Source organism: Echinops telfairi, unplaced genomic scaffold (genome assembly GCF_000313985.2).
Source record: "Echinops telfairi isolate 266 unplaced genomic scaffold, ASM31398v2 ScPeMD7_7424;HRSCAF=8462, whole genome shotgun sequence".
In the NCBI taxonomy this organism is placed as follows: domain Eukaryota; kingdom Metazoa; phylum Chordata; class Mammalia; order Afrosoricida; family Tenrecidae; genus Echinops; species Echinops telfairi.
The window spans coordinates 45,992,800-46,007,152 of NW_022111324.1; the positions used below are offsets into that span (position 1 = coordinate 45,992,800).

Genomic DNA, 14,353 nt, shown 5'->3' on the forward strand with positions numbered 1-14,353 from the left:
CGGTACTTGATAGAGCTGCGAGGAGCCTGTGTCCGGAAACACTTTCCAGAACATAACAGGCTACGGGGCTGCAGCGCACACACATGACCTCCCACCCGCACACCTCAGCCAAGCAGGCTCCGATGGCCAGGACAGCGCACTCCGGCAGGCTTGGCAAGGCAGTCCCTCTCCACTGGGGCCCTCCACCACTCATTAGGGTGCCGGAGCCCTGGCCTCTGCTTCAACCTCAGTTGAAAGTGGTAGCCCTTGAACACGTTAGATGGCCGGATAGCCAAAGGCTCTTGACCCCCAGTCCCAGCTGATTGTCTATGTGAGGAGCAGGATTCTGTCCCCTCCCTTGTTCAAGGCCACTGTCTGAGGGTGAGGTGCCCTGGAGAGACGGCCGGATGTTGGGCTGCTAACCCCAAGGTAGGCAGTTCAAGCCTCCCAGCTGTTCGAACTCCACCAACGGCACCCAGGGGAAAGATGAGTCGTCCGCTCCTGTAGAGCTACGGAAACCCCGCATAGCATCGCCAGGAGCCAGACTCGGCTCAATGGCAGTGGGTTTGGGCACGAGGGTGAGTCAGAAAGGATCGCCCCTAGTGTTCTAGTTCATACACTCACGGATTTACTCCAAATATAATGAGCTTGCAATCAGTGGAGAGCTGCAGACACGCTGATCGCCTTCATCTCATGCGAGCGCCTTCGAAACACGCTGGGTTGAGGTCTGCCGGCAGAGATCTGGTTTGAGATCAAGGCAAACAAGTCTGCTCAGACAGTGAAGGTGCTCACGTCTGCAGGGATGTTTCAAAGACACGGAAAACTGCGTCGGTGAAAGAAGACCAGGAAAGTTGTACCAAGAATTTTTTTTCTCCCCTCATCATGGCCATGTTGCTGAGCATCTTCTGGGGGGCAGGAAGGACGTCCCAGGAGAATGTCACTGGTCCACTCGCCCCCAACTTTCCCACGTCTGTGAGCCCACGGAATGACCAGGGCTCCTTAGTCCTCAAAGTGACACCCTTGCTTTTCGGGACTCTCAGGAGGTCTTGTGCAGCAGAGGCACCAAATGCGATGTGTCGCGTGAGCGCTGGGCGGCCGCTTCCATGAGCACCGATGGCAAACCCAAGCAAATGGAATTCTTGTTAGGCTCGTTCATTTATCCATTGACCACGGTGGTCCCGAGGTGAGGGTTGGACGGGTCTTTACACGGAGTCGGAATCCACACTGAAGGCTGCCACCCTTGCTCTTCACCAGCAAGCGCGCCAGGCTGTGTCACCTGCACATCACAGGTTCTCAATATGCCTTTCTCTGATCCAGAGGCCAAGTTCTTCCTCAGCCCATTCAGGCTCTCTGCTTGTTTGCTCGGCACACAGGTGGAATAAGCATGGCGAGAGGATACAGCTGTCGTGCACATCCTCCTTGATTTTGCCCCGTGCGGTGCAGTGCACAGGGATGGCGAGAGTATTGAGGAGGGGAGTGTTGGAGGGAGTGAAGGGGCAACAAAGCGGCTTTGGTGGGGAAACGTGGCCTCTCTGGAAAGGAGATGTTTCAGTACAGACCTAAGGGAGGTGAGACTTCCTTTCTCGTCCTTTGGACAGGCTCTCAGGAGGGACCCATTCTTGGAGGAGGACTTCCTGCTTGGTGCACTCAGCTGAACACGAGGAAGACCCTCAAGGAGATTGACTGGCGCGGAGGCTGGAACAATGGGTTCAAACACGGTGATGCGTCTGCAGGCGGCACGTGGGTTGTTCGGTGTCGAGGACACAGAGGCGATTAGAAGAGCCTCCCCTTCCTTCCAGGACCCACTGGGGAGAGAGAGGTTCATCCGAAACAGCAGGTCTTGGCACTTGCCCCCCTTATGACAGTCTGGCCCATCCTTGGGATGCACCTGTCTCTCAGGGGCACTACACTGTCCCCTACTGGTCCCATACCCCACTCCCAAGACCCTCTCACAGCTCTCCACAGTCAACACCCCCCACACACACAACCAACCATCGGTTCTTGCCCTGGGGGGAGAGTGGACACTCCCAGGACAGCACCTTCCTTGAGGCTTTCTGAACCCCACAATCTCCTCCCACATTCCATCCCCTCATCCCCTCCTGGAGCACACAAGACCCTGGCCTCGGTCTCTCACAGCCCTGCTGTCCATGGCACACATGCGGGAAGCTTGGACAGAGACACCCAGGAAAAGCCAGGCCACCCCAGTCACCAGTTTGCCCCCATTTCACCCACTCCTGATTCCCTTCAGCATCAGGAGGGTTCTCGAACCCCAGTCCCCACCTGCAACAGAAACCCCATGACTCCCTCTGGGTCTGTGCTCTGGAGGATGCACCTGGGGAGGAGGGCCCGCACAGGCGCTGACAATGACTCCAGCACCATCTAGCAGAGAATGTGGGGCCCCAGGGCCCTGAGTGGGGCCTGACAAACAAACACACTCACTGCCAGGGAGTCGATGCCGGCTCATAGGGCAGAGTAGAACTGCCCCTGTGGGGCTCCAAGACCCACTTATGGGAGTAGAAAGCCCCTTCTTTCTCCAGGAAACAGCTGGTGGTTTCAAACTGCTGACCTTGCTGTTCGAAGCTCAACTCATAACCCACAATACCACCAGGAAGCCTCTGAGTGTGGCCCAGACCAGCACTATTCAAAGTGTGTCCCCGGTTTCCTATCCACGATCCCCTCATCCATTCAGTCCACCTGTACTGAGGGACCTTGGGACACACGGGCCTGAGACACCCAGGGAGGAGGAAGACCACCACCTCAGCCCAGGAAGACCGGCAACCTCCACCTGCATGAGGGAGGGAGTGCGTCTGATGAGGACCCACGGCAGGACCCTGACTGCCAGGGCAGGGGCGCAGTGCACAGTGGGCAGATCCACACGTCCTTGCACGCACGCTTCCCACGGGAAGGATGGCTACACACACACTTGGCATCGCTCAATCTGAGAGTCTCCAAATATTCACTAACTAGGTGACAGAAGCCATTTCTTATTTAGCATATGCCTTTCTTCGTTTCCATCGGTGACTCCATTGTTTACGATTAGCAGAAAGCATACCATGCTAATCGCAAACAATGACAAGCCTAACTGAAACAGTCAGCATCCTGCCCCGTGTGACCTGGAATGAGTCACCTACCTTCTCTGAGCCTCAGTTTCCTCGAGTAAAAAATGGAGTGATGTATACAGGACTTAACACTGCATGTCACTGTCATGAGGGAGCCTATGCTAGTTACAGAGCTCAGTGCAGAGCACACAACAGGTGTCCAACATGTGCACGCCAACAGCAGGAGTGCCCTGGTGGTGCAGATCATTCAGCGCAGGGCCGAGGACTAGGAGCTCAGCCTCTGAACTCATCCCGAAGTAGAAGCTGTCTGCTTCCCCAAAGAGGTACAGTCTCGGGAACAAAGGGGCAGTTCTCCCCTGTCCACAGGGTCACGACGAGTCAGAATGAGCTGGAGGGCAGCGGTTTTGTCGGGGTTCAGAGGCAACTTAGAAGAAAGGCCTGGTGGTCCGGGGCTGAAAGGTCGACCGACCCTGCAGTCCGAGCGGTGTCCCGAGCCAGCCATGGGACAGGGATGCTGTTTAAGTTGTTGAATGTAGAAATCAGGATCTGACATGTGAACTCCACCTGATTCCCAGTGCAAAGGTTTGTTTGCTTGTTTGTTTGTTTGTTTGTTTAAAAAAGAGGTTGCACTGAGTCTGCTTGACAGCAGTGCTGTGAGTTCTGTGTTGATGCCCTTGTCTTACCAGCATTCAGTTGGCGCCCCCGGGGGGGTGCCGCCAGCTGCTAACAGAAAGATGGGCATTTCAATGCAACCACTGGCAGATCCATGGGCAGAAGGTGTCCCAGTGGGTCCCAGGAAAGTTTGTAGCCTCGCAGACCCTGGGGAGGACCTTCTGCCCCGACACGTGATCGCCATGAGTCAGAACCTCCCAGGAGGCCTAAATAAATAAATAAAACCCAAACTCATTGCTACCGGATTGGTTCTCACAGACGCCCTGTAGGACAGGGTGGAACTGTTTACGGGACTGTAACTCTTCACAGGTGTAGGAAATCTCTCTTTCTCCCTTAGAGCAGCTGGTGGTTTAGAACTGCTGGCCTTGCAGTTAGTAATCCAACGTAACCATCATCAGTCGTGTGTCTGGGATACAAGTCCTGCCCTCTTTTCCCAGCACAGTCCCCTGCTCCCCACTCTGCCTGGGCCCCAAGAGACAACAGCTCTGTGGGCCCAGAAGGGCTCTGTGGTAAGTTCAGAGGGAACAAATCCACTTCGTCTGTTGTCTCCAACAGGAAGTGAAGTGGCCTCCCCCTTCAGTTCCAGCAGCCTGCAGCTCCACTGGCAGGCTCCCTTTGGAACTGGGAGGGAGGGAGGGTGGGGAGCGTAGGACAGGAGAAAGGTGAGCAGGCTCCCAACAGGTCTCCTGGACCTGCTGCTCTTTCTGCCAGCCCAGCACAAACTGCCTCACCCACCCACTGCTTTCCTCAAGAGCAGCTTACACACACACACACCCCGCCCCGCCCCGCCTGGGCAGGGAGCCTGCTCTAGGTGGGTCCACCCCGCCCCAGCCCCTCCAGCTGAGGCGGGGAGAGTGTCGCTGAGCACGGAGCACTGGGTCTTGGGGTGCGGCTGCCCCCCGGAACCTGGGTGCTTTCGTGGTGTAGAAACATTTTTCTCCTGAGTCTTCAGTTGAGAGCAATTTAAATTCCTGCAAAAGTTGGGGTGAGGGCTGAGAAACAGAGATGAGCAGAGAATGGGTGGGGCAGAAACTCCAGCCTAGGTGCCAGGGAGGGCTGGCTGGGGTGGCATCCGGACCTGGTTTCTGTGAATCACCAGCCCAGGGCCAATGGCCTTCAGCTGGGGGTCTGGGGAGGGGGTGGGGGAAGGCGGAAGGCTTCTTGGGGGAAACAGGTACTTGAGCTAGGCGGGAAGGGAGCGCTTTGGGGTAGAGAGCAGGGCAGAGCAGGAGAGAAGGTGGCGTCTGAGGGAGCTGAAAATCGCTCCATCTGGCCAGAGGAAGTTTGGAGATGGTCCCTGAAGCAACCCACCACTGCCACAACAACCTCCAGCCTTACTCCGTGCACCCCGGACTCACTCCCTGTCTCTGTGGCACAAGCCAATGGCAGGGGCTTCCATACCACTCCCCGCCCCCCCGCCCCTCAAGGCAGAGAGGCCAGCTGTGCAGGTTGACAGATTCAGGCCACAGAGGCTGCTGGGAGGGCACTTTTGCCCCCGGTGGGCATGGATAGAAAGGAAGAGAGAGCTGCGCCCCTGGACTGACACCCCCCGGGGCCCATCCCAATCAGCTTCGGAGAGCCTCCTACTCTGGCCTGGAAGCTGCATTTGAGGGCTCCTCAATCCTCAAGGGGCTGGGGAAGGCTCTGGCTCCAAAGCCCTGTAGACCTGGGTTCAAATTCCAGCACTGCTGCTGACTAACTGAATGGCCCTGAGCCTTCAACTCTCTGACCCTCGGTTTCCTCATCTGCAGTGTGGTTCTGTGGGCCTGGGGCCTGTGAGTGGCTGGCAGGAGGGAACACAGGTGAAAAAGTCCATACAGCCCCTGGCATGGGGGGAGCGGCACAGGGGTGCAGGCAGAGAGGGGTGACCTTTCTCCCCATCAGCAGCTCTGCCTCTTGCTTTCATGCTCAGTCAACCTCTGGGCAGAACTGACAGGGTGGCCACCAGCCACTGCCCACTGCCACAGTGGCCTTCCTCTTTGGTCCACTGACTTTAGGAAGCAAAGTCCTTCTCCAAGGACTGCCCCTCCGAAGAACAAGTCCAAAGGACGAGAGGGGAAGTCGTCTTACCTCCTGGAGGCCTTTGTCTCCAGCCTGTCCTCACGCGCCCCCGCCCCCCCCTTCGAGCCAAATCAAGACCCTAGCCCTGGGGCCTGGCCCAACCCAGACACTTAAGGAAAGCCAGCCTGCCGGCTTCAGGGAGGCCCTGTGGGAGCTCAGGCCCAGCCCCACCCTTTCCAGAAACCTAGGAGGGGAAGCCACCCAATGAGCCAGTTCTGCTCCCTCCATCCCAGCAGTGGCACCTGGGCAAACCACCGGTGAGCAGCCTGTCCAGGCCAGCAAGGCTCCCCAGCCCCCATAGCCTGCTCCAGAAGAAGGCCAAACCCTGGAACTAGGGGGGAAGTACCCCCTAGGGCAGGGGTCCTCAAACTATGACCCACGGCCACATGCGGCCTGCCCAAGACATTTATCCGGCCCGCCGGGTGTTTTTGCCGCCACTGCCAGTCCTGCTTAGCAGCCGACTCGTCCAGTGTGCACAGGACTTTGTTCATAGTTTTTTTTTAAACCATAGTCCGGCTCTCCAACAGTCTGAGGGACAGTGAACTGGCCCCCTGTTTTAAAAGTTTGAGAACCCCTGCCCTAGGGGCTCTAAAGATCCCCACTCAGGAAGGGGACAGCTCAACCCAGCGCTGGGGAACTCTGAGCTCACACCGTGTGAGTGGGAGGCACCGTAAAAATGCCAACAGGAGGGGCTGACATGTATTACCAATGAGCCCTGGGCACAGTGGAGGAAGCACTCTGCTATTAACTGGAAGGTTGGCGGTTTGAACCCACCAGCCACTCCAGAGGAGAAAGATGAAGCTGTGTGCTTCCATTATGAGCTGCAGCCCGGGAAACCACGGGGGCAGTCCTTGTCTGGGTGGTTATGAGTTAGAATTGACTCCCTGGCAGTGGGTTTTGGCTATTTTGTTTTTAAACATGTATTGCACACGTGCTATTGACTAAGTGGGAGACAGACGGGGCTTTCGACGCCAGTAACGAGTTATAGTCTCGGAAACTCTCAAGGGCAGTTCTACTCTATCCTGCAGGGTCTCTAAGAGTCCGCATCGACTATGGCAGTGAGTTTGATTGTTGGTTTCTGGACTCACTAATAAGCGCCATTTAATGCCCAGTGTTTAGATGAGCTGTTTGAGGCACAGGAATCCCTGAGTGGAAAAGGAGTTCAGCGCCCTCAACTACGGTCCAAAAGATTGGCGGATTGACTCGCCCACGGAGAGGAGGCTCCGCGCACAGGTCTGGTGATCCATCCATCAGTCTCCGCAGTAAACCCTATGTAGGGAGCAGTTCCGCTCTACACCGCTGGGAGCGCTGGGGCGCAACCCGCTCGCCAGCAACCAGCAAGCACCTGCAACTTGTAAGCTGAAGCTCAGAGGAAAGGAGACTTCAGATTGGGGTAAGAGGGAGGGATCTTCAGCGGGAAGTCCTGGCTCTAGGGGCCAGTAAGCCTCAGGGGATCCCCTGCCCTCTCCTGACCTTTCCACCTCTAATGTGGGCTTCGTAGGTGCCCCCTCTACTAAGATAAGAGTCCAGCCTGTTTAGAGGTCAGACCGCCGGAGTGGGGATGAGCTCCGTGGACGTGCTGTCCGCATGGAGACGAAGCCCTGCCTGGTTGGCGGAGGGGATGCGTCACCATCTCTGTGCTCTGTGAGTGGGACTGAGCGGAGCTGGAGAGGCCGTGCACACTGTGCACCTGGGGCCCTCAGAGAGCCCCGGCAGTCAGGGTTTTTGCATAAATCGCCTGTCGAGGTGGACACAGGGCACCCAGCCGTACCCCCTGGATGATCCAGGAGCCCCTGCCAGCTTGTAGTGCACCCTCAGGACCTGGTCCTGCACAGAGAAGCCAAGGGAGGGTGTTAGCTTGGGAAGAGGCCAATGCAGCTCCCAGGGCCTTGTGGGTAGGTGGCCCTAGGGGACAGAGTGGACCTGTCCCCTCGGATGTCCAGCGTGGCCATCTGTACAGAAGCAGACAGCCACATCTTCCTCCTAGGTCTAAACAGTTGGCCGTTTGTTAGCCGCCCAGTGCTTGACCGCTGCCCTCTGGGACTCCAGTCAGCATCCCTGTTCAGGAAGCTGCAATTTTTTCCCCCCCTCACATCCTGGAGAGAGCTGGGGTCCAGGAGGTGCTGGCTGGAATGTTGGACTTAGAAGCACTCCCTGGGGAGTATGGAGTGGAGACCCAAAGCCCATTAGTAGGCCACTGGAGATCCCCTTGCAGAGGGGTCTCGGGGAGGAGATGAGCCAGTCAGGGTGCGATGTAACAATGATGAAAAATACAACTCTCCTCTAGTTCCTAAATGTTTCCTCCCCGCTCCCACTACCATGACTCGAATTCTACCTTGCAAGTCTGGCTAGACCAGAGGATGTACACTGTTACAGATAGGAACTGAAAATCCAGGGAATCCAGGGCGGATGAGCCCTACAGGACCAGTGGTGTGAGAGGCGATACTGGGAGGGTAAAGGGAGAATGGGTAGGAAAGAGGGAACCCATTACAAGGAACTATATGTGACCTCCTCCCTGGGGGATGGACAACAGAAAAGTGGGTGAAGGGAGACGTTGGACAGGGCAAGATATGACAAAATAACAATTTATAAACTATCAAGGGCTCATGAGGGAGGGAGGAGCATGGAGGGAGGGGAAAAATGAGGACCTAATGCCAGGGGGTTAAGTGGAGAGGAAATGTTTTGAGAATGATGAGGGCAATGAATGTACAAATGTGCTTTACACAATTGATGTGTGTATGGATTGTGATAAGAGCTGTATGAGCCCCTGATAAAATGATTTTTTTAAAAAGAAGAAGAAGCACTCCTGTCTGTGCTGGTGGCCCGATGTCCCCTTGCACTCTCCTCAAGCCCCTCCCTTACAAAGAAGTGCTTCTGGACTTGGGGCCAGTGATTCAGGGGCAGTGACTCTAAAGACCTTCCTTGAACCCCTGCTGACTTCAGGGGAGGCCCAGGGTTGGGTGGCATGGACTATGTGGCATGCCTGGCACGGGCATCTGTTTAAAGGAGGGACGGACCACATCTGCTAGAACAGAGAGAGGACTGTGGGGACTCAGCTGGGAGAGGAGGAGGAAGGCTCAGGACGCCCTAGTGCTCCAGGGAGACACTGAGGCACGGGGTGGAGCCTCACAGGGAGTTGCTGAAGGTGGGAGACTCCTGGTGTCCCCATTCTCTGGGCTTCCCACCCCCTCCCCACTCAGGCGGCGGGGCTGCAGTACCCGCCGCATTCTGGGAAGAGGGGCTGACATCACTGCTATGGAGCAAACTGGGGAGGGTGGGGCTGGGTGGTGGGCCTCCCAGAGACCAAGGTGAGAGCTCTTTCTGGGCCTGAGCCTCTGCCCCCTGCCCCTCGTCCACTGTGGGGCACTTACTGAGGGGCCTTCTAGTGCCCCCAATCGATACCCAGCTCTACAGAGGCACTGTGCCGGCCCGGCTGTTCCTCCTGCCAGGCCTGACCCTATCTCCTGGCCTCCTCTTCCCCTCTCCCCTGCAAGGGGTGCCCTTGACTCTGCTTCCCAGCAGGGGTGCCAGCAGGAGTGCCCTTGACTCTGCTTCCCAGCACCCTGTCCCTCCCCTGCCGTCCCTGAACTGAGACCTCTGTCTCTCCCAAAGGGTGGTGAGCTCCACAGGACAGGCTTGCCTCTCTCACCCACAGCACCCACGGGCAATTGCTCAGCACAGAGTGGTGCTGTGTTTACAGAATGAATGAGAACTATGTGGGGCCAAGTGCCGCCCAGTTACCCACGGGTGTGTCCCCTTGTCCTCTCTTCACTACCCTGTGTCCTCTTCTGTTCAAGGACCCCCGCAGTCCCTGGGGCTCCTGGCTCAAGCTCTAAGAGGACACGCTGATGACAGGCAGCCAGATGAGCTCGGGCCTCGGCAGCACAGCCCAAGAAGCTGCCCGACATCCCTGGCCCTACTCCCTGCCTCAGGCCTCCCTCGCTCTCAGACTCCGAGTCTGAGTGACCTGGCCAGGCAGAGGAAAGAGTCCTGCATTGTTCCCCAGCAGTGACTCACCCGGACAGGGCATCTTCATCTGGCTGGGCTGGCACGCCCAGGGCCCTGCTCCTGGTGATTCACAGCAACTGGACTGACAGTGCTCTCAGACTGGGGCCCCCTCCTCTGCTGTGAGAAAGTGCACATGCCTCCTGGGCCATCGCCCCCTCCCCTCAGGATGCCCCATTGAAGGTGCCCCTTCAATGTCCCGCCCCCATTGAAAAGAACAGGGCAGAAATTCTATTTGATGTGTGCTGGCTTTTTATTGGGGGCATGGGAGTGGAGTATGGGGCAGGGCATGCGTGGCCGCTTCCAGCTTCTGGCTTCCAGACAGAATCAGGCCTGTGGCCCCAGGAGCTGGGTGCGTGAAGCGTAAGGAGCAGGTCCTTGGCAAAGGGGCGGGGGGTGGGGGGGGGGGCTCTATTTCCAGCGCCCGGTGACTTTGGTCTTCCCTCGGGTCTTGGAGCTGCAGGGAAGAGGACCAGTCAGACGGGGACATGGGTGGAGTAGCAGGGCTCTGGAGTGAGGGGCTGCTGGGGGCCACAAGCAGCCAGGGAGTCAGAACAGGGCTGCTGGCCCAGGCAGTGGGGAGAAGGGGCTCTGTGAGGAAGCCTAAGGAGACAGCTATGAGCCAAAAGAGAAGAAGGCGGCGGGGGAGCCCCCAGGGCTCAGAGGAACTGTGGGGTGGCCAGGGAGAGATGGACTCTGAGACTCACACTTTCTGGTTGTCGTTGATCCTGTTTCGGAGCACATTGATCTGCAGGGGAGGTGGGAGACAGAAGAGCAGGGTTGGGGCATGCTGGGCCCAGGCCCCAGCTGGCTGAGAGGAGAAGAAGGGGGTGGGCATGTGGGAGGGCAATGCTATGAGTCTGGAACAGTTAGGGGTCAAGAGGGGCCCAGTCCTTGGAGGAAGAAGCCAAGGAGAGGCTATGTGGGCCGCTCACTCCCAGGGTCTCAGGTTCACTGCAGCCTGGGGGTGAGGTCCCTTGCGGTGGGCTTCCCGGGAGCTGGGAACAAACAAGGCTGTCCTGGACAAGTGTGTACTGCCTCAGCCCAGCCTGAGAGCTCTCTCTCCAGCCCCAGCCTCACTATCCACCAGCTCAGAATGCAGCACCCCCGCTCCCTGCCCCCCCCTCCCAGCGCCCTGCAGCACAGCTCCACAGGCCAGAGGCAGGGCACAGCACGGAGCCAGAGGTGAGGTGCTGCGCACTGAGACCACGGCTCCCACCGTGCAGCACTTAGCAGGCCCCAGGCTGTCCAACACACATCCCCAAACACCCAGTGATAACCCCTGGGACTGCAGTGCAGGCTCAGTGCGTTGGTCCATGTGGGGTGCTCAGAACAGGGCCTGGAACACACACACTGGCTATTACTGTTAGCATCTATCCTCTATCATCATCACCCTCTCTGCCATCCTCACCATGGCCCTGGGTCACGCACTGGGCAGCGAGTCAAATGCTGAAAGTCTGAGCCCACCCAGCAGCACCTCAGAAGAAAGGCCTGGTGATCTACACCACCACCCCCAAATCAGCCACTGGAAACCCTAGGATACAGTTCTACTTCGACATGTATGGGGTCACCATGAGTGGGGGTTGATGTCACAGCAACTGGTTTTATCCTCACAAGAAGCCCGTGAGGGAGCTCCTACTGTTATGCAGGGGTGGTGGCAATAGGGAGACCCAGGAAAGTGAAGTGGCTTTGCCACCCAGCCAGCAAGCAGCAGAGCCGGAAGTTAGACCTTGTGGCTCCTGAGTTCTCCCTCCTTGTGACCACACAATGCAGCCTGCCTCAGAACTTCAGGGACAGCCACGGTGTCGCCTTGGACCAGGAAGTGAGGTGTGGCAGGGACAACGAAGCATCCCCTCCAGGAAGGATTCAGCTTTCCTTGGTCAGCTGAGGCCAGTGGGCAGGGCTAGCCTCTGGGCCTGAGCATGTCCTGCAGGAGCAGTGTGGGCTCCACTCCCACCTCGTGTGGTGTCAGCACACCCGCAACCCCCATCCATGCTCCCGGGACCCTGCAAGGCCCTGTGTACACTGGGGGGAGTAGCTACATCTCTGGGGGTCCTCTCTGCCGGGGCTCAGTGCCTCCGGGTCCCCTACCCAGCTCAGGCCCTGTGAGCTGCTACCCCTGTCTCCAGGGATGCCTGGATGGGGCAGAGAAAGGCACGGCTGTAGCCCTAGGGAAAAGTCTACTCAAGCCCAGCCCACCAGGCACACTTGGCCAGCCAACCAGTGGGCACCAAACAGGGACAGGGTGCTGAGAAAGGGACGGGGCATGAGAGAGACCCCGTTAAACCAGGAGGAGCCAGTGGGGCAGGGGCGGAGAGGGGCAGCATCCACTCACCTCATATTTCTGCTGCTTGAACTTCTCCTGCAGGTCAAACTTCTCCGCCTCCAGCGTGTAGATGCTCTGCCACAATTCCTTGGCCTTCTCCCTACCCGGGCCCAGAGGGGCAATAAGGAAAGGCTTCCCCGTCCACCTTCATCCTGATCCCTGCCCTAGCCCCCCACCCCTCACCCCTGAGGACTGGCCCAGCCTGGGGACGGACGCCAGCACCTGCCAGCACAAAGTTCTGGGCATGGGGAAGGAGAGGGGGGCACAGCAGAGCCCCCTTTCCGCCCCCACTGTGCAGGAGGGGAGGTTTCCTTAAGCCCAGGGTAGCGCCAGCCCAGTGCCAAGGTTCCTGGGCAGTGTGTGGAGCAGTAGCACCCCCTGGTGGTTGCAATGAGAACATGCTCTTTGCCCTGACTCCTCCCAGGGTGGTGAGGAAGCTACTGGACCTCTGGAGGACCGCTGGTCCACCACCCACCTCAGTTGATCTTCATTCAGGTGGTCGATGGCCAACACCTTCCTCCTCTCGGCCAGAATCTTTTTCTTCTTCTCCCGCTCCGTCTGCCGCTTCCCACTCTTCCGCTCCGTCTGGACAAGGCGGTGCAAGCAGGGGGAGATGGTTGGAGACCCCTCCCTCCTCCTTCCCAAGCCCTCCCAAACCCCACGGGGAGAAGGACCTTGTTTCTGCAAACCACCCACCGCGCACGCACACACACATACACACACACACAGACTGTCTGGATTCCACAGAGACCAGAAGGGTCATTTCCCATTTCTCCCCAGGCTCCCTCCTCCCTCCCAGCCCAATCTCCACCCTCCTCCCCTGCAGCCAGGCGCTTTCCCTCCAAGGATGCTCCCCAAAACTACAGGGGGTGGCGAAGCAGGTTTGAGATGTCCGTACCCACCTGGGCCTGCAAAGCCAGGAAACCATGAGAGAAAGACCCAGAGAGAAAGACCGAGCCCAGGCAGGACAGACACACAGAGAGGGCAGAGACAGGGGCACAGGAGACACGGGAGGGAAGGAGAAGATGGTTCAGATGCTCACAGCATCGGCCATGTTTGTTCGGACAGGAGTCTAGGGCTGGGGGATGGGGGCAGGGACTATTTGGCAGCAGGGCCATGCTCGAGACTTGGGGGTCACTGTGGGCACAGAGATGAGAAGGCTGGTCTGATTCTCGGCTGGGGGCTTTGGAATCTAAGGAAATGCTCTAGTCTTCCCGTGATCAAGAAAACCCATTTCACTCGCCCTTCCTCCCTGGCCTGTGGCGTATCTGGTGGGAGCACCAAACCAAACCAAACCAAACCAAACCAAACCAAACCAAACCAAACCAAACCAAACTGCCCTCGGGTCCATTCCGACTCACAGTGGCCGGATCGGGCAGGCTAGAACTGGCCCTGTGGGTTTCCAAGCGTGCACATTTTTACAGGGGTAGAAAGCTTCATCTTTCTCCTACGGAGTGGCTAGTGTGTTCCCAGGAATAAACATGACCTCCTAGCGTAGCATGTCAGTGCTTTTCCTGTTAGCTCATCTGAGCTTCTCAAAGCAGGCAGGGCAGGCAGTAGTCAACCCATTTTACAGATGAAGAAACTGAGGTTCAGGGAGGTTGCATAAAGTGGAGCTGGGTCTCTAGTCAGAGCACTGACTCTAGACACCGGCCACGTCCAGGTGCCCCTGGCCACTGAGGGGATCCCTGGGCCCAGGGTAGGTGAGGGTGAGAGCCTAGCAGGCCCCTCCTGTGGGTGCCACCGCCAGGCTGAGAGCCAGTTCAAGCTGGGCAAGAAAAGCCCCCCGGCCTCCCTCCCACAGCAGCTGGGAAGTTCCTCCTGGGAGCCAGCACCTCCTGGAGACCACTGCTGCTCCCTTGCCTACCTTCTGGATGTATCCTCCAAAATGCATCATGTTGGACAAAGCCTTCTTCTTCCGGGCCTCATCCTCAGCCTTCTTCCTGTTCTCCTCCTCCTCTCGCCGGGCCCTCTCTTCCTGATTTTGGGGGGAGAGGGCAGCACACCTTGATTCTGAAGCTGGTGATCTTTACAGGAGGGCTGAGCTTTCTCCTTGCTGGACAAGGGGCTTCCCAAGAGTATAAGATGTGCTTGGATGGATGGATGGATGGATGGATGGATGGATGGATGGATGGATAGATAGGTGGGTGAGTAGATAGATGGTTGGGTGGATGGATGGATGGATGGATGGATGGATGGATGGATGGATGAGTGGATGGATGGGTGGGTAGATGGGTGGATGGATGGATGG

The 14,353-nt window shown here is 57.8% G+C and overlaps 1 protein-coding gene across 15 annotated transcripts in view; it reads right to left on the reverse strand.

The window, feature by feature from the left end:
- Nucleotides 1–10,010: 10,010 nt before the first annotated feature.
- TNNT2 (troponin T2, cardiac type) overlaps nt 10,011–14,353 on the reverse strand; it is a 21,628-nt gene continuing 17,285 nt past the window's right edge. For 9 of the 15 annotated variants that reach the window (XM_045297922.1, XM_045297925.1, XM_045297921.1 and 6 more), the window contains 6 exons: nt 13,970–14,080; nt 13,005–13,010; nt 12,578–12,687; nt 12,112–12,202; nt 10,484–10,587; nt 10,011–10,233 (listed from right to left, as the gene is read on the reverse strand). In XM_045297922.1, the coding sequence (XP_045153857.1) occupies nt 10,188–10,233; nt 10,484–10,587; nt 12,112–12,202; nt 12,578–12,687; nt 13,005–13,010; nt 13,970–14,080 (468 nt within the window). In that variant the 3' untranslated portion in view covers nt 10,011–10,187. The remainder of the gene's footprint in view (nt 10,234–10,483; nt 10,588–12,111; nt 12,203–12,577; nt 12,688–13,004; nt 13,011–13,969; nt 14,081–14,353) is intronic. The other 6 variants (XM_045297928.1, XM_045297935.1, XM_045297934.1 and 3 more) reach the window with 3 other exon arrangements.